Source organism: Apodemus sylvaticus, chromosome 5 (genome assembly GCF_947179515.1).
Source record: "Apodemus sylvaticus chromosome 5, mApoSyl1.1, whole genome shotgun sequence".
In the NCBI taxonomy this organism is placed as follows: Eukaryota; Metazoa; Chordata; class Mammalia; order Rodentia; family Muridae; genus Apodemus; species Apodemus sylvaticus.
The window spans coordinates 23,780,476-23,806,128 of NC_067476.1; the positions used below are offsets into that span (position 1 = coordinate 23,780,476).

A 25,653-nucleotide genomic window follows, 5' to 3' on the forward strand; every position below is an offset into this window, starting at 1 on the left:
CTAGAGTAGACACTGGAACTCGTATCCCCTAAGAATGTGGGCTTGGCAGTTCTGAGTAGTATTGCCAGTATCTCTACAGGCTTCTGAAAATAAGTAATAAATACATATATGTGAATGTATGTGTGCAAACAAAGATTTCTTTAAAAATCCCAAGAGCAATATCATAAATTTCTGGAACAAAATGTCAGTCTATGTGAATTCAGATAGCATTGATAGTAAATCTAGAAAATATAGGCCATTTGTAACATCTAAAGCATCTTCATCTTATATATACTTCGGGTTACCATATTGAAGTAAGTGAGTCAATATAACCATAGAAATTATCCTGATAAATATTAATATGTATTGTATTGCTCATTATTTGTCACTGTTACTGATCCAAGAGTATCAAAATCTTTAGACCAAACAGCCAACACATGAACATGTACCGTATTAAATATTCAAACAACAATTTAATATACTCATCTACATGAATTGAAATTATAACCTATTTATACTTTAAAAAAAATTCAAGATACTGTTGTTAAATGTTGCCATAAAAATGAACCTGCAGAGAAAGCCATTTGGGGTTATCACTGTCCCATGACTGACAGAATGATAAAACCGGCCTGAAGTGTGATTTGTGATGTTTCCGAACTTGTCCCACATTTCACCATTCATCTATTAGAGTGCAGGAGCCTGGGTGACTGGATCCTACTCAGCTTCTTCAAACGCCAGATATATAAAATTCTGTAGTCTGGCTTGATGTGTGACAGTTGCTGAGAAACATCTGTCCTGTTGTTGAAAAAAATGACAATGATACAAAGGGAAAAATCTTCACAGTCCAAATGATGGCCTCATGCACAAAGCATACCCATACCCACTCTAACCACATTTCCCTCTAAGGAGCCCTTTGTGTGGGAAATCTAGAGTACTGCTTTCGGTATTTCTATATGTTCATATCTGCTCTCATTTCTGAGGGAAAGATACACTGTGATGAAAATGATTAGCTATGCTACTTAACAGCCCTGGGAGGCTGGAAACTGATGTTGATTTGATACTTTCTAGCTAAGGTTCAAATATGCAAATGACCTTTGTTCTAACAAACTCCCCTTCTGAAGAAATTGGTCCTTTATGACTTTCCTATAGAGCTTTACTATAGGAAGGCAGAACCAGCCAAATGTTATTCGTCCAAATGACCTTTTGCAAAAGTATGCTTTAGTCTCTTTGGTAAAAATCTGTTTTGGAGCCCTCCATAAAAGGAAATCAAATATAGAAATACTATTAGATTTGAAAAAGACAAACAGGAAAGAGCCAACAGAATGCACAGAAAGAATTCCAACGTACCCAAGTGCATTTGCTGTTGGCTTTTAACTTACGTGTGTGTATTGCCTGCACCCTTCAACTTCCTGTCTTCATTCTTTTGAAATTAGAGGAACTCAGGTTTAACCTTGCTCTGAGTTAATCTTTCTATTATTAAAAGAATCATGTATTTAATATGGCATGAAAAAAAATCCCAGTTTATAGAGAGGAGTTCAAAATGACCACAGTCTTCTTAGTTCCCAGAAAGACAATTACTGGAATACAACAAAATATGTCCATGTGATAAACTTCTTCTTGAAAGTGATATTATTAATGTAAGAAATATATCTAACATGGTCTTCTTACCTGTCAATTTTCCCTCTCAGATCACAACAGTATCAGGAAATGAGTTCCTTCTACAGTCAGATATTGACTTCCTCATATTGGATTGGTTCCAAGCTATCAAAAATGCAATTGACAGACTGGTATGTATTTGTTTGGGCTGTTAGATTAATTAATTAAAATGTAGTCATTTAAATCATACTGTTCAGGCATATAAGATTCACATGTGTAAATGGATCCTATGGCTGAGAGATACGAGCTATTTTAAGCTTAATAGAAAACTTTTCTTCCTGACAGATTTGTGAGGTAGATGTCATTTCATCTCTCTCTTTGAAAAAAAGCAGTGTTCTTACTCTAGAATCACGCATCGAACCCTTTGTCTGGAGATTGTAGAGAACACTCAGGAGGTTGAAAACCACATTTTCTGTTTGTTGTAGTATCTAATGTATCTTATCCTGAAAATTAAACATCTTTATATTTATGACCATAGTTACTGTTATAATACCACAAGTAAAAGTCATTTATACTTAATTATATTATTTTCCAGCTAAGCTAGAATGATCTTCTCATGAAAATTAGATACCTTGAACTTTAAGAAACTAGCTTAAAGTATACATTCAGAGTACATGTTTTAAAGGCTCAAATTAAAACTATTTTTTATTGACTTAACTTTATTTCACTTATATACATATATAATGAAAAAATATTCTTGAGAGCTTTTAATATGCTCTAAAACAGAATAATGTATTTAAAACCCTCCATTAGATCAAACTGTACAAATAAAAATTGTCTTTCCATACTATCAACAGAATCCCCAAAATATAGACAACAAACACATGTATTATTGCTTTTAAATATAGCATGTAAGGCCAGAAAAACTTTATTTAAACATCGTTTGTATTTACTTGATGCATAGTTTGGGAAAGATGTTTTTTTCTCCTTCTATGTCTTTGCCTTGTCTGTTTTCTCAGTACTAGTAATGTTGCCTATGTGTGGGCACTGCTGAATTCCTGAGAGGATTAACTGAGTTGATATATGTGCAGTTCTTTGAATAATTCATAGCATTTGGTAAGCACTATTTGGATGCATGAATCAGTATAAATATTGTGCTTAGCATAGAGGACATTACACACACACACAAACAATTAACTTACTCAAAAGTTCAGTTAAATTTAGCATCAAGATAAGACAAAAACAAAAACAACAACAAAAAAATAAAACTAGCGTATTCTTTCCTCCTAGTAAAAGGTCCTCTCTATTATTTCTAGCCAAAGAATCCAAGTTGCAGGTCCCTGGAGTTGTTCAATTTGAAGAGTTCATCAAGTTCTGAGCTGCTGAGTCACTGCCACATGGATAGAAAAGAACAGAAACCAGAGCACAGGAAGTCCTTCAGTGAGTGTTTTCTTTGACTTACCCCTCTTACCTCTGTCTAAATGCAGAGCTTATGAAATATAAATGTATTAAAATGAGATTTAAGCCAAAGCCAGGCTACTCTGGAAGATTCGTAGCCATTTCCTACCTAGGGATTCATGCACTGGAGGGCAGTCTGGGCATTCTGCTCACATCGTTGTTGGTAATGTCTTTTGAGAAAATAATTGTTCCAAGGTCATGGTCTCTGCTTACAGCAAACCTCTGAATCTCTGAGTAGTCGCCACAGAGTTCAGATTGGTGATTGATTTTGAGAGTGGTAAATGTCAAGCACCTGGCATGCTGACCATTTGATTTTCATACATTAAAAGACTAGAGTGACCACCACAGTTGGCCCAACTAAGCCAACAGCCTGCGCACCGGTCCACACTTCCAGAATACCAGTGAAATTTAGAAATATACATTTCAGGGTTGATAGGAAACCTGAGAGCTGAATGAGGCAGTTATCAGAGTTACAGTGAATATCAGAGTTACAATTCTATTTTCAAAACAATTGATCAGAAGTAACAATAACTTATAATGCTTACATTAAGGTCTTCAAAACTTACGTTTTTTTAGCCAGCCTGCTTCTTTTTCAACAAAAAAGGGTTATTAGAACATGTCACATGTAATCCACACAATAAAACCTAACAGTAGACTTCTGAAAGGACATGTAGATATATTTCATATCAGTTAATTCTGTCTTAAAATGTATAGAATCTTCCTTGAACCTCCCACCTAGGTATTTTTAGCCATTTTTGTTCTAAATGAGAATATAGTTATATCCTTGCTTTTGAAACTTCAGAACAAGTCAGTAAGTTAAAGAAACACCAATACATGTGGTATCAATAAAAATGTACGGTAAATGAATATATTTGTTTATAACATATATGGGTCGTTAGAAAAGATGTGGATGTCATTGTGTATGCATGGCAACATATCTTTCAAAGATGAATGATTAGGACCCATCATTCTAAAGGCTACAGGAGACACTGAATTGAGATCTTTTTTTTTTAATTTCTATATTCTTTGTTTACATTCCAAATGCTTTCCCCTTTCCTGGTTCCCCCCTCTCCATATGTCACATAAGCCCTCTTCTCTCTACCCATTCCCCAATCACTCCCCTCCCATTTCTCTGTCCTGGTACTCCCCTACAATGCTGGATTAAGCCTTTCCAGGACCAGGGCCTTCTCCTTCCTTCTTCTTGGGAATCATTTGATATGCTAGTTGTGTCTTGAGTATTCAGAGCTTCTGGACTAATTAATATCCACTTATCAGTAAGAGCATTCCATGTGTATTCTTTTGTGATTGGGATACCTCATTTAGGATGATATTTTCCAGTTCCAACCATTTGCCTAAAAATTTCATGAATTCATTGTTTTTAATTGCTGAGTAGTATTCCATTGTGTAAATATACCACATTTTCTGTATCCATTCCTCCATTGAGGGACATCTGGGCTCTTTCCAGCTTCTGGCTATTATAAATAAGGCTGCTATGAACATAGTGGAGCATGTGTCCTTATTGCATGCCGGGGAAGCCTCTGTGTATATGCCCAGGAGTAGTATACAGGGTTCTCTGGAAGTGTCATGCCCAGTTTTTTGAAGAACCACCAGATTGATATCCAGAGTGGTTGTACCATCTTGTAATCCCACCAAGAGACTTCTGCCATAGATTTCTCCAACTACCAGAGACTGATTCAGCAAATCTTCTGATTAATACTGCTGTTTAAGAAGGTTATAATTGGGACTGGTGAGATGGCTCAGTGGTTAAGAGCACTCACTGACTGCTCTTCCAAAGGTTCTATGTTCAAATCTCAGCAACCACATGGTGGGTCACAACTATCCTTAATGAGATCCAACTCCTTATTCTGGTGTGTCTGAAGACAGTTACAGTATACTTACATTTAATAAATAATAAATCTTTTTTTATAAAATGGTTGTAACTGCCTATGCCACAAAGTACATGGGGTGTTGGTGAAGACTCATCTGTGCCTTTTTAAAGGATATTACTTGGAGTAAACTTAAGTTCAATGATATTTTCCTTTAATTCTTAAGTTTCTGCCTTTCGTTGAACCTGGGATAAGGTATAAGTAACATATCTAACATAGCATTACAGAGTTAGGATTCAGTTGTGAATCTATGCTTAATGTTAATTATGTAAATATTTTATAGTAAACACTCAAAGAGTTTGTGATGCAGTGATTACAGGATCTGAAATCTGAGATTTAATTGCAGCTGTGGAAGAGAACTTGACATGATTTTAAACTGTGAAGCAGTCGGGGGAAAAAATTGCAAAAGCACGTTTGAGAAACTGAGGCCAACAGATCCTGCGTTGAACAGTAATTACATTAAAAGTGTTAGAGTGTTTCTTAGGAAAAAAAATTCTATGAAAAGAAGACTCAGTCTTTCTCTGTAGTTAATTTTCGTACCCTGGAAAAGAGTATTATTTACTATGAGCGAAAAGTCATTTTTATGTAAAGATAGCAAACACGGCAGGCAGGTATTTATTCAAGCAAAAAATCTCCTTAATTGCACAATGACTTTTAAGTTAAAACAGCACTAGCCTAAGACAGCATTTTACAGGTACTGTTGCCTAGGTACTGTTCCAAGTACTCATACAGACTGGGTAGTCTCATCAATCCAAAGAGATTGCTGCCATTTTTAACCCTAGATTTTAACGGTGGAAGCCAAAGCATCAAAAGTGTGTATGACATTTAAGAGACACATGTCAAACTCAAGCAATCTGCTTTTACAGCCTGCTCTTGTAACGATACGCTGCCGTTAAGAGAACAAATGAAAGTTAATCTGCTTCAAACTTGGACCTGGGTGGTCATTTGCTAAGAAGTGAAAATAAAATCCCTACACATCTGTGAACTTAAACCGAGATCCAGATACTTTCAGATAGCTTTTACTATTGAAAGGGCTGTTTAGTATTTAATACTAATCCTAATTTTCAAAATGTTCTTTTTCTGTATCTTCTTGATTTTCTATAGTTGTAAGACTTCTTTCAAGGTAGGGCACAGTTAGTCACTCTTTAGGCCAAATTCTATCCAATTGCACGCTTATATTAATTTCACTTGGAAGCCATAGTGAGAGACATATCCACACAATATTAAATTAGACCATGGGTTTGAAGTAGTTACTAGCATATTTATATTTGATTTTTTAAAACTTTTTTTCAAGTAAGAACTCCCATGTTTGAAACCTTTCTGAACTAGTCCTTAGATTAGAACGCCCAAAGATTAAGATTCTTAAATCATATATTGTTTTAAGTCATCACTGTCTGGGGATTAAGTAATTATGTGGAGTCAGATTCGCAGTAACTTCTTCCTTATTAGTAGTCCAGTCACAAACTGTATTGTCTGTTTGCTGCCTTTGGCTTCCTGTGCCCTTGATGTTCCCACGAGTTTTGTCGCCAAGATTGTAAGCAGATAAAGCCAGAATTACTTTTTTAAAAAGGCATGTGAACATCATTAGCAGCTAACAGGTGGTCATGTCTTTGTCCAGTTTTTTTCCGTTTAACATGGGAAAAATATGTTTTCCCAATGAGTGAATTCAAAAAGTTGTGTTAAAATATACTTTCCTTTAAAAAATATGATTCCAACCTGCCAAGGCTATCAAGCACTAATCGGATATTTTAAGATATCAGTGGAGTCTAACAGACAAGAAGCCAGAAAATTCAATGCAAGGGCCAAATCACTGTGAGAAATTCAGGACAGCAGCCTGGGATGAGAGTGGGAGGTCAGGTCTCTAGGGAGGGCTGCTATGGAAAGGGAAGAGTCAATCAAACATAGTGCTCACAGATTTCTCCAAGGAAAGCGAAAGTATCTCCCACTGATGGAAGAGAGGAAAGGCCCAAATATAATCATGGCATCGGATTACTTTGGAGAGCTTTTTTAACTTTTTCCAAGTGTTCCTTTCCAGATCTATAAAAATGGGTCCGATAACATCCTTCTAGGATCATGTGAAAATTTGAAATTAGAGATGTAAATACTTAGTTCACAGCAGGCACTCAATAAATAGGAGCTCTTTTATTATCCTCTATGTCTCCAAGCAGATGGCACCAAGAAGGGTATGAGCCAAGGGTGGTGTCTGATGGAAGGCTGGAGCAGGGCACACATAGTCTGCGTCCTCCTCCCTAAGGGTACAGGAAATACAGGAGAGCAGCCAGAATTGGAGACGGGAGTCATAGCTGCAAAAGTCTAAATGTGAGCAGCTGGTCCTTCCCCTGGCTCCTCACCAGGTGAAAATGGCAGCCAGGGCATTCTTGGGAGCAGCATATCAGGACCCAGTAGAAGGGAGCCAGGAGATGCCCTTGATTACCTAATGCCCAGAAGAGCACATCATTAAGAAGTCCTGGTTAATGGAAAGCTTCAGCATCCAGCAAGCGCTTCAAACAAAGCTCGGGTTTATTCCATTATTCACAGCCATTGAATACGAATGTTGTTTCCTAACAAATACCACTAAAATGTACATAAAATTCTCTAATTCACCTCTTTGCTTTCAAATAAAGACAGAAAGACAGACAATTCCGTAGAAAATGTGGTCCTTCTGCTGTAATCTCTCTTGAGGCTATAAAAATGCTAAACTACAAAACTACAAGTCCGAAGGATACATTTTTATGGAAAACACTTTCAACCTTATAAACGTACACACTTAAAAATAGCACAATTTAAAAGTCGCATGGTAAGAGAACTAAAAGAAAATGCATTTCCCCCTTAGATATTTTAATAAGTTACAAAAAATAAATTTTGGCAAATTTTTAAAACTATTTTGATGTGTTTCTCTCAATTTTAAATCCTGAATGATGACTCATACACCATAATGAGATTATAGGAATGAAGATAAGACTAGAGATCTTGAAGGAGGTCCTAATACAATGCTAAAAGTTGAAATTCTGTAAACCCTTAGTGTGCTGTGCAATAATCATTCTCCTGCCAAGTTCAAACGAGAGTGAGAGATAAGCAGTGATGTTTTGCAATAATCTAAATAAGTGTAGTTCTCAACAGCAACAGCTAAAAGTATGACCTCATAATAAACTGGTTGCTTAGATTCTAAAACATTTTCCTAAGAAAATCATGCACAAAGCACAAAGCACGATGGACCTTCCATGGCCACATAGAGTGTTATTTTTAAAGAACAGTTTATTCTGACTTTGCCATACCTCTCGCCTTGAAAACTGGGAATTCCCAATAATATTTCCATACAGCTTGTTTCCTACTCCTTCATGCCTACCACCCCAACGAAGCAATGGAGTTCTCAGAATGGTTCTGGCTAGACATCTTAAACCCTGAACAATCCCTGAAGTGGCAGGAATGTGAGCCAGCACCTCTAAAGCAGAATGACCAGTACGGAACAGAGGGGTGAAAGGTTTTGCAGCGAATAAGAAAGTGAGACTCCAGCAAGGCAAGAAAATGGAGTTTCTTCCTTAGGGTTTCCTTTGCAGTGAAGAGATACCATGACCAAGGCAACTCTTAGGAAGAACAGTTGATCTTAATCAGGACTGGCGTATAGTTCCAGGGATTTAGTTAATTACCACCATGCAGGCTGTGGCAGTGTGCAGGCAGACATGTTTCTGGAGACCAAGCTGAAAGTTCTACTACATCTTAATCTGAAGGCAGCTGAGTAAAACCATGTATCACACAGGATCACAGCTACTCCAACAAGGCCACACCTCTTAATAGTGCCAATCACTAAGGTGGAGCATTCAAGCGCGTGAGTCTATGGTAGGCCCTTCTTATCAAACCACCACATTCCTGGTAAAGTAAGTCTGGTATTGTCCCAACAATTAACTTACTGGATCTAGGTGCTAAATATATAATTGATTATGATACTATCTTTTTCATCTTTTTGTTTGTATTTTAATGCTTTCTATTAAACAGTGATACAAACAAAGTTAAATATTAGGTATTTCTGCAATTCAATAAAAGAATGTTCACATTTTCAAACTGCAACATGAAAACTTTTTTTTAAAAGACCTAATTTCCTTTCTGATTTATATTAAGACCTTTAAAATACAATCTTAATAACTCATTGTTTTTATACTTGTGCCCATAAGCCAGTATTTTTTTATCCTTAATAACCCTAATCGCCTTTATTGGTAAGTATATATTTAAGAAAATTATGTTTGTTATTAATCCAAAACTAAAAACTCATATTAATTTCTCTGACAAACATGTAATTTACAGTTGTTGAAACATATCAAGAAGCCTATTCTGGAGCTTTATAAAATATATACCATAAAAATTTCTTATCATGAATTTCATATGAAACGGTGTAACCCTGGCAATGATCAAAAATAATAAGATGAATAAGCCATCTGCAAAAAAAAAAAATAGAAAATGATATTAAACTTGCGAAGATCTAGTTAAGAAGACAAATCAAATCTAGTAAATACAAAAAATATTTTACTGAAAAAAGAAAACTTACATTATTTGCATAGTTAACTATGGGTGATCAAGTCATTAGAAGGTTGGAAGGACAAAGCCTTTCTATTAAAGTACTTTGGTTGTTCACCTTAGCATCCCATCTCCCCCCGAAAAAGAAATTATGTCACTGTCTTAGTCAGGGTTTCTATTCCTGCACAAACATCATGACCAAGAAGCAAATTGGGGTGGAAAGGGTTTATTGAGCTTACACTTCCATGTTGCAGTTCATCACTAAAGGAAGTCAGGGCTGGAACTCAAGCAGGTCAGGAAGCAGGAGCTGATGCAGAGGCCATGGAGGGATGTTTCTTACTGGCTTGCTTCCCCTGGCTTGCTTAGCCTGCTCTCTTATAGAACCCAAGAGCACCAGCCCAAAGATGGTACCACCCCCAAGGGGCCCTCACCACTTGATCACAAATTGAGAAAATGCCCCACAGCTGGTTCTCATGGAGACACTTCCCCAACTGAAACTCCTTTCTCTGTGATAACTCCAGCCTGTGTCAAGTTAACACACGAAACTAGCCAGTACAATTGACCCCTTGTCAACTTGACACACAAACACATCGTTACTAAGCCTCAACCCTTACTTTCTTATTCATCTCCAAGATCTAAATTACTTTAAAAGTCCCACAGTCTTTACATATTAAAAGTTCAATCACCTTAAAATATCCAATATCTTTAAAATTCAAAGTCTTTTAAAAATTCAAAGTCTCTCAACTGTGGCCTCCACTAAAATACTTTCTTCCTTCAAGAGGGAAACATATCAGGGCACAGTCACAACCAAAAGCAAAACTCAAACTCCAATAGTTCAATGTCTGGGATCCAACTCACGATCTTCTGGGCTCCTCCAAGGGCTTGGGTCACTTCTTCAGCTCTGCCCTTTGTAGCACACAGCTTGTCTTCTAGGCTCCAGCTGCCTGTACTCCACTGCTGCTGCTGTTCTTGGTGGTCATCACATGGTACTGGCATCTCCAAAACGCTGGTATCTTCCACTGTCATTAGGCTTCACCAATAGCCTCTCATAGGCTCTCATCAGGGTGACAAGCCTCTGCTCCTATGCATGACACCTTCAAGTCCTGGGCCATCAATTGCAACTGAGGCTGCACCTTCACCAATGGCCTTCCGTGGCCTCTCACTGTGCCAAGAGCCTCAGCTGCTCTTCATGACCCCTTCATGCCTTCAAAACCAGTACCAGCTGGGTGACTCTTACACAGTACCAAATCCAGCCACAGCACAAAATACAACTGTGACTATCTCTGGAACATACTCTCTGTGCTCTCAGAAAACACTTCCAAAAAGATTTCACCTCAGTGATGCTGGTCTCTTCTTAATCACTGCTAATTTCTTAGCTCCAGCTAACCAGCATCAATAGTCCCAGTAACACAAAGGTTTGCTTTAGTGGTTCTGGTATCTTGTTAATCACAGCAGATTCTTCAGCCCCAGCTAACCAAAACCACAGAATCTTCACAATCAAAACATGCCCACTGTAAGAGTCTTTAATCTTCCCTCTGAAATTTCACAAGCCAGGCCTCCATCTTCTGCACTGTTCTTAACATTGTCTTCCAAGCTCCTACAGAACTTTCCACAGCTTTTCTAGCTCAAAGTTCCAAAGTCCTTCCACAGTCCTCCCCCAAACATGGTCAGGTTGTCACAGGAATACTTCACTCCTGGTATCAATTTGTCTTAGTCAGGGTTTCTATTCCTGCACAAACATCAGGACCAAGAAGCAAATTGGGGTGGAAAGGGTTTATTGAGCTTACACTTCCACGTTGCAGTTCATCACTATAGGAAGTTAGGACTGGAACTCCAGCAGATCAGGAAGCAGGAGCTGAGGCAGAGGCCATGGAGGGATGTTTATTACTGGCTTGCTTCCCCTGGCTTGTTTACCCTGCTCTCTTATAGAACCCAAGAGCACCAGCCCAAAGGTGGAACCACCCCCAAGGGGTCCTCACCACTTGATCACTAATTGAGAAAATGCCCCACAGCTGGATCTCATGGAGGCACTTCCCCAACTGAAGCTCCTTTCTCTGTGATAACTCCAGCCTGTGTCAAGTTGACACACGAAACCAGCCAGTACAGTCACTTCTGGCAACCTTTTTATTCAATACCACTGGAGGAAAATGTTGAACAAAAATCTAAACAATCAATAACTTCAGTTATATAAAGACTATTTTATCATTGTTCATTTTTCATAAACTAAGAAGTTCTTTGCTGGAAAATAATTTAGATGATTCAAAAATGTTCATTAAAAATGCTATTAAGGCTACTGTTTAAATTCAAAAGAGGAAACCAAAAGATTAGATACATACTTGACTACACCAGGAACCTCTGTGACCTTCACTATTCTTCTATGAGTCTTCAGGGTAGCTAGCAGAAAGACTCAACTTTTGTGGGACCCATAGATTGTAATTTCTTCAAAATATTTAGTTCCCTATGAATCATTAGATACATGGACTTAGTTATGAGCCAAGCAAAGCAAGTTCTGATTAATCTCTTCTTTCCTATCTGAGGAGCTGATCTTACCCTCTGGCTTTTAGTCACCCTGGGCCATGCATCTGGAAGCATGAGCTATTCTCAAGTCCATGTAACCCTACAAGTACACCATTGCTAGATCACCCATCTTCCTCCTGACCCTGACCGTAACACTGTGACCATATTTCTCCTGAGATGAACTCCAGTTAATCAATTTCTGATTTCATTAGGTCAAGTGGCAATTTTCTTTCAATAATAGGTCCAATCCAGAGGGCTCCTTGCTCTATTCTTTGGCAATATTTCCTCAACATCAGTACACTGTTGTGATTATAAACAAAAGAAACTCATCCTCTCTGAATGCTTCTAAAAGTTTTATCCTTCTGACTCTATGACTGAGAATTGGCACATGATAACAGTTTATTACCACGTTAAGCCTAGAATAGTCACTCATTATTGTCAACTAATTTTAAAGTGGCCTTTCTAAGCACGGTATTTGAAGCTTTCTTACATTCTGTTTTCTGTGTCAAGCAAACACTGTTTTGGATGCAAATGATAACTTACTCTTCCTAGAGCACTCAAGATTCATGCGGTCCACCTACTCACTTTGTTTCTAGACCATGGAAGCTTGTACTGTAATTCTTTAAAAGCCTAAAAGAATGTACCTTTCTTTTTAAGTCATTTTGTCAGGTATCCAAATGTGTTCCCCCATATGCTTAGAAAAGTATAAATTATAAACACAGAATCTTTAGCGGTTTTGTTTAGTTTTGGTTTTATTTGTTTTAGAAAATAAGTTTCTTTCTTGTTATTTGTAGTATATTCCACATCCTTTAAGGAAAATCAGGTACCACTCTCACCTAACCATATGATGATAAACTGAAAATAACAAATGTACCACTCAAAATTTATTTTAAAAATTGTGATCTATACTATTAAACAGCTCTATTTTTCTAGAGAAATGGTTCATGGATAATTTGAATGTTTAAATGATAACTAAAGGAAACATTCCCATTTTTTAACTCTCTTGCTGAAAATAGATATATTCTATTTGTATACAAAATTGATTGACTTAAAAACAAAGACAAAACCTGAGATGTTGTGACTATCAGGAAATGCATATTAAGAATTTGTTTTAGGTATTCTTACAGGTAACACACACTTATAATCCTAGCCTAGGAAATGCATGCTAGAGGATCCAAGGCCATTCTCTGTTACATATTATGTTCAAGGTTCTTGTTTGTTCAAACAAACAAAGAAACAGAAACAAAAAACCATCCTGTTATCAGACATAACACTCTCTCAAACACCAAACCAAGATCAAAGAGTAAAAGCAAAATCTCTCCTCCTTCTCTTATACCAATGTCCTGTATCCATTTTCAAACATTTCCAAACTAATCAAATAGAAAGATACAATTCCACAGTACCTTTATAAACAGTTCTTTTATTATCTCTGTCTTATCAAAGCCCCCCCAACCCTATCAATGAAGCTCAATTTGTTTTCCAGGGAAATGAACTAATGACTGTGATTCTCAGCTCAGCGTGCTGATATCACCTTAAGTCTACCTTTTCTTCTCCCTACTGAGAAAACATCCTTTACAACTTACCTCAGGGCAAATCTCTCAATATTCCATTTTAATATCCTTTTTGTTTTAAAGACTTGCAATGGTTCATACCCATTCTTGAGACTCTTTTTGTGTGCACTGATTTCAAACTGTCAACATTATATGTGAGTAAATAAAATTTTTAAAAAATGTATTTTCCAATGAAGGAAAGGTAATAGTTTCAATGAATTTGAAAACTGAGAAGATAATTTCGGCAAAGTCAATTTGTTTACATAAATTGAAATAGGAGTTACAGAAATTCTGGCCCTTATCACTTTCTTTTAAAAGCTAGATGGGATTGCATAAGAGGTTGATAAAAGAGTCAAATGTTTTGAGTACTTTTGTTTTGTTCTATTTTGCTTGATAAATGTGAAAGGAATTTATTTGGCTTATATTTCTGGGTCATAGTCCATCATTGAGGAAAATCAGGATAGGGACTCAAGCAGGAACTTGTAACAGGAACTGGAGTACCATTGCTTGACGGCTCACTCTCAGTTCATGCTTACCTAGCTTCCTTGTACATGTGAAGATTACTAGACCAGGGAATGGAGCACACACAGTGGGATGGAAACCCTTCATCAATTAACAACAAATACATCAACATACTTGCTTATGGATCAGTCTGATCTCAGTAGCATTTCAATTATGGCTCCCTTCCCAAATGACTCTGGGGTGTGTCAAATTGCCAATTATTGCTAACTGGGACAGTTGCTAATACATTGGCTTTTCCTCTTTATGTACTTGAGCACCATTCTGAACCCAAAATGCACAACTATGTGATGCACTAAAATTGAATTGCTACCTAAATGCAATCAATAGTTTGAGGTAATTATTAAATAACATAAAAGGAAAATTTGGGCATGATGGGAATTTTCATAAAATCGGGGATTAAGTATATCTAAGGTATTTGTAAACTTTATATTATTATATGAATACTTGATATAATGATTTCTGTGAGTGAATTTTGAGTAAAGTCTTCATATTTTCTCGACTCTAAATCCATCAGTTTCTATATTTAGAGCTAAGAACAAAAATATACTTACTTTCCTTGTTTTTATTAGCTCTTTGATAATTTCCTGCAATGTATTTTGATCATATCCACTTCCATATATTCTTGGATTTATTGTTTTTACTAGAGAATAGCTAACCCACCAGGGGCTTTATTTTTAAAGAAAATTTACTCTCCTTCTCTCACTGGCCCTCAGGTGCCAAAAGTTCCTTAGGAAGAAAGGGTAGGACTTTGAGACTTCTTCTCCACGCCATGCTGGACTTTGATTTGACACACTGGAGCTTCAGCAGGTTATAGGTATGCTGTCTCCACTGCTGTGACTTCCTATGTGCCACTGCCCTACAATGTCCAGAAAACACTATTTCCTTGTAATCACCCACCAACTGTAGCTCTTACATTTTCCTTCCTCCACAATCACCATGGTGCCTTCGGAGGAGGTTGTTTAGAGTTAAATGTTCCATGGCCTCTCTCTTTTTTTCTAATTAGTTAAAGTGATTGTTTCTCTTTTCTTCTTAATTTTTCTTTTTTAATATTTTTTATTTTATTTATTTACATTTTATAAGTTATCCCTTTTCCTGATTTCCCCCATGAAATCCCCTATCCCATCCCTCCTCCCTCTGCACCTATGAGGGTGCTCCCTCACTTGCTCACCAACTCCTGCCTCACTGCCCTAGCATTCCTCTATGCTGGGGCATCGAGTCTTCACAGGACCAAGAGCCTCCCCTCCCATTGATGCCGGATAAGGTCATCTTCTGCTACATATGCAGCTGGATCCATGGTTCCCTCCATGAATAGTCTTTGGTTGGTGGTTTATCTGCACCTTGACTAGTTGTGAGTCCCTGTGTTAATTGCTTTATATTGCACAAAGAAGCTTCTTTGGTCAAGGGTACTAATGATTAATCATTAAGACTATAGTGTCATGTCAATTTAACAGAGTAATAGCTACAAGTTCTCCCCCAGGAATTTATAACACAGGTTCTTAGCTTTGATAACATGGTTAAATATGGATTTTGACTTATGGAGGGGCCCTAACTCTAAAAAGAAAGTGGCTGGTTATTCTCATGATATTCATGCCACTATTACATATAAGTGGTTATGTTTTGCGAGCCCATCCATTGCTGTAGAATTCACAGCTGGTTAATACTATTGATTCTGTTTCTCCTCTGGCAGCATGCTTAGTATCTTTTAGTACTATGAAGGCTTATGTAGTGGGCCTAAAGTTTCCAGGTCAGTACCAGCTTGGTTTCATATGTGTGGTATCTTCAGCAATAGGGTCTTGCTGTCAAGTTCTAGAGAATAACCAAGAGCATAGACAGTAGGCTATTTGGGAGTCTATGGAACCTCCTTGCCAACAACTCCAATACACGAAACCAATTCATAGCACTGGGTTATGTATTTGTTATCCTATAGTGTTTAGTAAAGGCATTGTTGCCCTAGTATAGATAATTTCCATTTAAATTATTTTTAATAAATGTTCATTTTAGGAAGCATCTACAATGGTGTGTTTCCATATGATTTTTTTTGAAATGTCATAGTGTTAGTTATCACCCTGTACATTTTGCCCTAGAATAAATGCAGGATAAGCAAATACAAAATCTGTCAAGGATTTAATTTTAACATTTTTATTATTTGGTTAGCTTAGGACATAATACATATTTTATTTTCTCTTTTCTTAAGGGATTTGATGTGCTGTAGAGAGCAATGCCATTCAAACATATGGGCATTTATTAGCTTATAAAGGGTAAAGTGAAAGTCTCTAAAGGCCTTATATTTGAAAAGTCGATTCTGTTGATGAGCTGACAAACATGCCTAGTTAGCCACCATGTGCCTTGTATCCGAGATACCATTCTTTCTAAGTGAGGTATTAATTCTATCTGACCAAGGGATTGGTCATTCACTTAACTCATGCTGATCCACTAGATGGTGAGTGCCTAGGGGAAATACACCATGACCTTGTGAAGCATACCTCTTCCCATCCTGGTTTAGAAAACAGTCTGAAACACAGAATCATCCATGTTCACATCAAAGTGGATATATGAATGAGCAAATAACTAAGGCGTCCCAAAGAGAGTACCATTTATGGATGCACAGCAATGCTCTTGGTCCTCCTATTAGTCATTTCTGGAAAATGGTTTATATTCAGAAAACAAACATTTGAAAGCCATCCTCTATATAAAAGTAGCAAGTCAAAGAAGGTTGTCAGAAAAGGGAAGACAAAGGGTCCTCAAACTTAATGATGCTGTGAAACTGTAGGAGCCTTTTAAATGTACAAGAAAGAATGATGGCAAAATGGTTTGAGTACCTATTAGAATATGAATCTAAGAGCCAAAAACCAGGGCTTTAGAAATTTATGAACTTACAGAGTACAAACTTTGGGCAAACAACTAGAACTCAGACTGGCAAGGAAGTATGAACTGTTTGGCCAAGGGCTTGCACTGTGAACTTCCTACAGAAAGAGATGGGAGCTTCACAGTGAGCTACAATGTAGGCAGAATATGTTAACATTGCTTAAGGTCATGCAGATAGTAGAAAACAATGAAAGAAAGGGTAGGGGTAAAAACATATTACAGCAGATCCGTGACAGATGCTGCAGGCCCAAGCTAGCAGTGGGAACAGAGACAGACTCCAAGGCTTTCTGAAGTGGCAAGTTTTCCTGAAACATATTGGAAGGATTCTTGACAGTTCCAAAAATTCCATTTCTTCTGTGCCTTCAAAAATATAAATGGAAAGTCCAGCAGAGCTTGTGTCTAACCACTGGATTTTAGAATTTACTACAGTCTTGCTACATAAAACATAGTCAAGGGAGCAGTAGCAAGCATACCATTTGGGAGCTGGTTCATAAGAAAGATTAGATACACAAATCCCAACCTAACCCAAACTCTCAATAAGCAGAGATGGCATTTCTTTAAAAAGCGTTATTTTATGATTTTTGTTTGTGTACGTGTGTGTATGTGTATGTGTATTATCTGTATGTGTATGTGGGTGCCCTAGAAATCCAGACAAGGACATCAGATCCCATGGAGCTGGTTTATCAGGTAGTTGTGAGTCATCTGATGTAGGTTCTGGGAACTAATCTCTCGTTCACAGGAAAAGCCACAAACTCAGTCATCCACCAGCCCCAGGATAGTGCATTTTAGGATATAAGCTAAATGCATATTAAAGTTTTATAAATACTTTACTATGTCACACAAAAATAACTCCCCAAATCAGTTTGCAGAAAACCACAGCCAAAACCACTTTGAAGCATGGTCAAATCTCCCCTCCGTAGGGTTATTGGGTCAGTCATTTCCTGACAGTTTATGGTTTGGGACGGCAAATATTCATTTAATCTCATCACTCTCTTCGAATTTGTGATCACACACAAATTGCTGTAAGATGAAGAACTATATACTTCCTGTGCACATTTGCTTGCATTGTAGACAACACGCTATCCAGAACCCAGAAATGGCCAGGACAACAGCAATAACACAAATACATTTCTAAAACTTAACTAAACTCACCAAAATAAATAAATAATAAACCAAACTTATAATCAATTGCGTGAAAAATTCTACTAATTTCCAGATATTCCACTAACTCCACCTGCAGAATGTATCTGAAATTCTGTTCGTCTTTGACAGGACCCCTATACTAAGAAGGCAAATTCTGATAGGTAATTCACTTCTCCAAGGACAAGAATAATGACATTTGATTCCTTAGATTATGTCACTTAATTTTTATATTGTTTCTGAGTACTGTAATTCACTTCCCGTCTACTTTTCAGGTTAGATATCTTATCTGGGATGACTCACAGTTCAGATGCTGTATTCGCACCTCAAACTGGCTAATTAGCATTTCAGTGATTCCTGCCAAAACAATCAAGGCCCAAGAGACTACACTTAATTCAAGTTGTTTGGAAAAGTTGCAAAAATAGGCTCATACTTGAGTTCCCATAAATGGTGGACAAACTTAGAATGGTCTCTGCTTCAGCCTTCTAGTAGCAAATAATATCGTCTCTAGAAAAACTGATAGAAATCATATCAGAGTGAAACATCATCGCAGGTGTATAAATCTAGGAACTGAGACCAAAATGACAAATACTTTCTCAATGAATTTTACTAAAAAGTTATTCCTAAGGATCAAGTCTCTTAAAATCTCACTGTGCAGTCAGAAGGCAGGCCGTACTGCCTGGATAGCTTCACATATTTAGCTTCAACTCATACAGAGAATACTTAATATTGTTTTTTTTTCCTAGTGTGTTGCGCTCTCATGCCTTATTTTTAAATTGAGTGTAGCTGATTTCTATGGGAAGAGTTGACTGTGAATGTAAAGAATTCCATTTAACTCATTTTCACTGGGAAAAATCCAAAATGTTAGTCAATGAGAATTAGATATTAATCATGCATGAGTGGAAACGTTGAAATTTTCCTTTGCCTTCTAAAACGGCAGGTCAGTAAACTCATATAATAATCTTTTTTTTTTAAGTATTCTTTTCCTGTCTTTCCAAGTAACTAGGGTTCAAGATCTCTGAAAGTAGCCCTTTCTCAAAGAAGGGTGTTTATTATAGTTATGCTATCAGATGGTTATTCTTTTATCTGTCTTTAAATTAAAGACACATAGTCATGAGAACTTCAAAGTTCTCCACCAAAGGATTTTCAGCAATGCCTTCAAACTATTTACATTAGGGGCCATTTGACGATAGGCCTCTCAATGATGATACCATACATCTCTGGAGTTGTGCGTTCTCACGCTCATGCCTATCACACTCAGAATACTTATCTGTATGTGGGATATACATTGAAACAAACATTCATTCACAAGTATCTTCAGCTCCAGTCCCATGGTCAAGATAAGTTTTATTACCAAAACCATCATCCCTTTGTGCTAACTCACGCATACTAAGTTATGATCCTCATAACTTATTCATACTCATACTACCCCCCCACACACACTACCTTATAAAAATGATGTTTGTGGTGATTTAAAAGTCATCATTTTCATATTCTTCGAAGAAGCTATTAAACTGCCGCTGAAGGAACAGACTGGAGCACTTGAATGTCTGTGTTTGCTGGTAACTTAGAATCTAAAAAGAAAATGTTTTCCCTCTCAAAACTTTTCAAAGTTGGCCCTTCCAGCTATGGTAGTTTTCATTGCTCAAGAGTCTCTGGCTATCTTTATAATATGACAAGCAGGAAGTTACCCATTTATTAAATGCCAAGTTTGTAGAAAAATTAAAGCATAAATGCATTCTTTATACTGCAGTTAGCAACAGTAATTTGTGACAATCTAAGGCAAATCCATTCAGGGGAAAAATTAAGCCAAATCACTTCTCTAAATTATTGTTGCTTTCCTCCTTCCTTGCCTGGTAACTACTTCTCATCTTTGACTTTGAAACCCATCAGTTTAAACTTGGTTTTTATTCCAGTGGGCTAATCCCCTTTCATAAAGCATGCCCAAGCTCTGAGGTAATTTGCACATCGTTTAAACAGTATTTGCTTTGAAATTTCACCTCAAGCCCTTTTGTATATCCTTTCTCTCTAAAGATTTGTAGTATTTGTTTTGTTCTCTGAGGTATAAAAGACCTGGGATAAACTTTATTCCTGTTGTTTCAAGATTAGTTAACTAAAATGCATATTAATTCAGCAGGGATGGGGACAAATCTCAGCAAAGATGATCGCGCACACGCCCATGGGAATAAGGAAGTACAAAACCGTCAGTCTTCAAACCTCCTCGGACTTGCTCAAAGGAGTATTGGGGGATTTAGATTTCTAGAATATGTCTACAAATGTAATTTCTTTGTTGTAGAGAACAGGAGCTATACTGATTATTTCTCCCCAGAAAATTGATTCTAATTTATATTTGAACAAAAATTAAGCTGTCTTCAAAGTACTTCTTCAGGACGACAGAAAACACATCAGAAATTATATCCTATGATACATTCAATACTAAACATTATACACCTGATACACTGCCAGTTTTATTTATTAGTTTATTTTCTTATTTCAAGTCCCAAACTGAAGCTGTGCAGTAGAAACATCTGTTTCTTCTTTCTCTAAAAAAGGTGAAATTGGTCTAACTTCACAAAATCAGAAGTAAACACATGTAGGTAAAGTTGAATGTTATTTTTACATTTATAAACTCATATTTTACTACTTCATAGTAAACTTGTCAACTACTACTGATTTCTATGGCACTGGTTTCTGGGAGATGGTTAAGGTTTTCCCTGATCGTTTCTTCAACAGAGAGTGACCAGAAGCTTCTGGTACTTCTGCACTTATATGGAAATGACTGAGTGGAATATAAGGTAATAAATCACTCACATGGATGGATTCACAGCCACCCACCACCCACAGTCTTGCTCTACTTTTCTTCTTTACAAGTGTAGGAATAGAAGGCTCCCCAGTCCTCAGGGTGCCAAACTTTGCACCATTAGGAAAATCTGCAAGTAGCTTGATTTATCTTCCGCACTCAGTTAGCTAAGACCCAACTAAATAAAACTCAGCAGGAATGAACTTGACTTGCTAAACTTTTTTTTTTTAAATAGGCAGATTCGACAATTACAACTTTCCTTCTCCGCTACTTAACTTTCCATTGGAAGTGAAGCCTGTTGTGAAAAATATTCAGATAAGATCCCAAACCTTAAGTGCACGGCTGATGATGCTGACTCTTGAGTTTTCATTATACACAGAGGGTTGTCTGCTGTTTGCAATTAATCCAGGCACAATCCTCCTGGTACTTTGGGGAGAATGCGGAAGACATAGCCATTTTATAAGTTGTAAACTCCTAAATTACCCTAAATTAGAGACACTATTAATCGGACACTTAAAGATAGGATCTGCCTATTGTGTGGGCTCATCTTCCCCTGATGGAGAAATCAATTAAATATTTAGGATGTGGAATACCTTCCAGGTTGGATAACGCATTGCATTTAAATTATGGTCCTCCAGTCCAAAACATTCAAGGGGATCTTAACGGATGGGAGCACATTACTGTCTCTTGGATTGGGTGAATTAACACTTTAAAAATGAATGTGCTTCCCACGGTTTCCTATTTGTTCCACCAGCTGCCTGTCGATGTGGCAAATAAACAGTTTAGAGATAAGTATGTAAAAGATGCATGTGTTGTACCATGCTGTGTGATGAGGTGCACGCGCCCTTATAGGAATAGTCTCCAATGATGTCCCAGTCAGATTTATTTTTCTCAATTCTCCAGCAACTTTAAATGTGCGATCTCATCTGATCAGGCAGAGAGTGGAGAGAACTGTACAAATGAGGAAGTTGAAACCCTCATAAAGTTCTGTTTATTTCATTGTTCTACTTCTAACTGTTTATCGTGTCTTTATACAATTTATAAGTTAATAGTAAATGATTAGTATCAGAAAATTCTGGGACACTAAGATAGAATGTGAGACAAGCTTAAGTATTTTCATTCTTTTTATTAGATATATTCTTTATTTATATTTCAAATTATTTCCCCTTTCCTGGTTACCCCCTTCCTGAAAGTCTCTTAAGCCTTCCCTCCCACTATTCTCCAATTGACCCCCTCCCACTTGCCTGTCCTGGTATTCCCCTACAATGCTGCATCTAGCCTTTCCAGGACCAGGGGCCACTCCCTCCTTCTTCTTGGACATCATTTGATATGTGAATTGTGTCTTGGGTGTTCTGAGTTTCTGGGCTAATATCCACTTATCAGTGAGTGCATACCATGTGTGTTCTTTTGTGATTGGGTTACCTCATTTACGATGATATTTTCCAGTTCCAACTATTTACCTAAGAATTTCATGAATTCATTGTTTTTAATTGCTGAATAGTATTCCATTGTGTAAATATACCACATTTTCTGTATCCATTCCCATTGACTCACTGTGTGACATGAACAGGATTCTTTGATTCTCATTAATGGATTATGGCTGTGTCACATTGTGAACAGTATTGTTAGAACAAAGTTGTCGTATCTTCCAGAGCAGCTCTCGGCAACAATCCTCACACTAAAGGACTTGCTCTTTTAATCCAGTTAATTATTATATAAGGTATGATATTGCCTCATTTTTACTGATTAGATATAACCAAAACACTGAAGTGACATTAATGTGCCAACGTCATACAAGGATGCTAGGTTCATATTTGATACCATTGAACATCACATACGAAATCTACTACCTCATCCTGCATTGGGGGGCGAGGCTGAGGAAATACCTCAGAGGTAGTATAACACCTCTCCCATCCACTCCTTTAATCTCACTTAGTCTCTGTTTTATAATTATTTTTTTTAAAAAATGTCAATAGTGCCTACATTACATAGATTTTTAGAAGGATGAAGTAGATTAAATAATTTAAGGAGGTATGACACTATAAAGGTTAATAATATAACAGCATTAGTGAAATTATTTTGATAAGAACTCATTATTAGCTTAACAAAAAGGTACCAGAAAGATGAATGACTAAGATAACCATAAATTCCCATACTTTCAAAAATGATCTTGGGATTTTTCAAACGAAGTCTATTGAGTGCCTTGCTAAAAGCTGAACTTCTCGAGATGTGTTATATATCAACCCTGATTCATTTTTTCCATCTACAAAGTCTTTATTCCCAATTGAAAATGTGCTTTCCATAAATGTAGTAGTATACTAAGTTTAAACAATTTAGCCAATCAGAAGAAAGACTGTGGAGATCACATCACATCCCATGTTTCTAGAGCAAAGCTCTTAATCACAAATCTGACTGGATGAACTGGCTTCTCTTTGTACATGCTTCATATATAGCTTTCACGGGGGAGCAGAAAACCCAGCTCACTAGCACCATTGTAGGTTGCTGTATTTTGGGTACTGAGCTCCAGAAATAAAATATTAGAAGGTTCTATGAAACAGCAGGAATTTAGCTTAAAGGGGATTATTTATTAGCATTTTCATGGGGAGTAAAGAAAAGAAAAGGAAGCAAATTGATCTTTTCAAAGTTAGGTGGAAAGGATGTCTCAGTAGGCTTCCTGTGTAATCACTGTCATTGAAAAGCTCAAGGACTCTTATTTGCTAGTAATTGATACCTGCTCTTCAATCAGAAGTATAGAAGACAGCTGGTGCTTTAACTGGATTGTCTAGAAAGGACTTAGTCTTCAGTTTTATTCAGCTGTACTAAGCGCGTAGTAAACCAGCGTAGAAACACAGATACTGTTACTTTTGCAAAATTTGGAAAGCTATGCAGATAGTATCTGTCTCTGATATTTAAATCAACCTGTCTTGTGCATTACTTGGCTTGGAAGGGATCCTGACCGGCAACCTGCTGGGTCTACTTTGTGTTGTTTGCTATATACATGGTTTTTAAGACTAACTGCAGTTATAAATAGGGCTGCTATGAACATAGTGGAACATGTATCCTTATTACATGCTGGGAAGAATCCAGATATCCCTCAACAGAAGAGTGGATGCAAAAAATGTGGTATATATACACAATGGAGTACTATTCAGCCATTAGAAACAATGAATTCATGAAATTCTTAGGCAAATGGATGGAGCTGGAGAACATCATACTAAGTGAGGTAACCCAGACTCAAAAGATGAATCATGGTATGCACTCACTAATAAGTGGATGTTAGCCTGGAAAACTGGAATACCCAAAACATAATCCACACATCAAATGAGGTACAAGAAGAATGGAGGAGTGGCCCCTTGTTCTGGAAAGACTCAGTGAAGCAGTATAGGGCAAAACCAGAACAGGGAAGTGAGAAGGGTTGGGTGGGAAAACAGTGGGAGGGAAGGGGGCTGATGGGACTTTCGGGGAGTGGGGGGTCTAGAAAAGGGGAAATCATTTGAAATGTAAATAAAAAATATATCGAATAAAAAAAATTAAAATAAAACAAACAAACAAACAAACAAAAAAGACTAACTGCTCGGTATTAGATAACCAATTAGAGGGCTCATCACTGAGGAAGACTAATTCTTCCTTTCTCGGTGGGGTGGCATTATTTGTCACTCTTTGTACAAGGATAAGGAACCATGTGGCTTTCCTTTCATTGGCGTGTCAACTGGTGGTATTGTTCTAGCAACCTTGTTGACATCTTATGGGTATAACTTCCCTGTCCTACATAGAAGATACAACCCTGCAGCAGACTTCTTGGTCTTCTTACTCTTATAATTGCTTGCCCCCCTTTTTCATGATGTTTGACATTACCTGAGACTTAGAGGACAGTCGTTCTCTGGATTATTACTGAAGACTGCCATACAATCTGGATCTGAATCATAAACCTCCTTCCTGAAGACTTGCTTGCACACTGGAAGGTGCCACACGAGCATCCGGTGGAAAAAGCAATTAATAGTCCTATCCAACTATTATGCCTATAAGCTAGCAAGGCTATGCCTATATGTCTAGCACGACAAGATAACCCCAAAAGTGCCATCGTGGTACTTAGATACTGGTGACAAGCAACAGCTATCTATTTTGATTTATGGCTTTTTCAAAAGTTAGAGATTCATGCCTGAGGCTAAAAATCTTAACTATTAGCAGTGGCTGTGAGGCCATGGGACCTATAGGAAAACCCACTACTACAGCTTCCTCAAGGCAGTATAGTCCCCAAGGGTGCTTTCCACAATTGTGTTACATATTCTAACATCCACTGATACTTGTAGCTCTTACCCTCATCAAGGACTGTTCTTTTTGTTGCAGACAGAGACAATTACAGAAAGCAAGAATTGGTTAGCCTTAAAAATCTTAAAGAAAGAAGATGATACAAATATAACCAATATGGTGACAAATTAATTAGAAATTACAGAAAATGTTTAAGAATATTACAAATTAAATATGTGTGTATATATATACATATATATTAATTTTTCCATTTTGTAATATGTTGACAAAGTTTGGAAACAATAAACAATATTGTTTGGGTAAATATTTCGGGGTTTCTACCCCATTTGAGAACATTTAGTTCCCAAATAAAAGACATAAACTTTTATATTTATAATAAGCTTTGAAAGCACTAGAGCTTGGCAGATATCAATACTCTATGATATTTGTCTACTTTCTATCCATAATCCTGAGACATCACTTGCCAAGTCTGCCTGGACTCTTCTATTCCAACAGGCAGATTCACATGTCCACATGCTCACAGTCCAAGTACCCCTTCTTCTCTTCCTCTCCTCATCTCTGC

The 25,653-nt window shown here is 37.2% G+C and overlaps 1 protein-coding gene across 2 annotated transcripts in view; it reads left to right on the forward strand.

Moving 5' to 3' along the window:
- The window catches only part of Arhgap15 (Rho GTPase activating protein 15), a 628,420-nt gene that overhangs the window by 317,635 nt on the left and 285,132 nt on the right, over positions 1 to 25,653 (forward strand). For both annotated transcript variants that reach the window (XM_052182436.1, XM_052182437.1), the window contains 2 exons: positions 1,668 to 1,766; positions 2,892 to 3,015. In XM_052182436.1, coding sequence (XP_052038396.1) covers positions 1,668 to 1,766; positions 2,892 to 3,015 — 223 coding nt within the window. The remainder of the gene's footprint in view (positions 1 to 1,667; positions 1,767 to 2,891; positions 3,016 to 25,653) is intronic.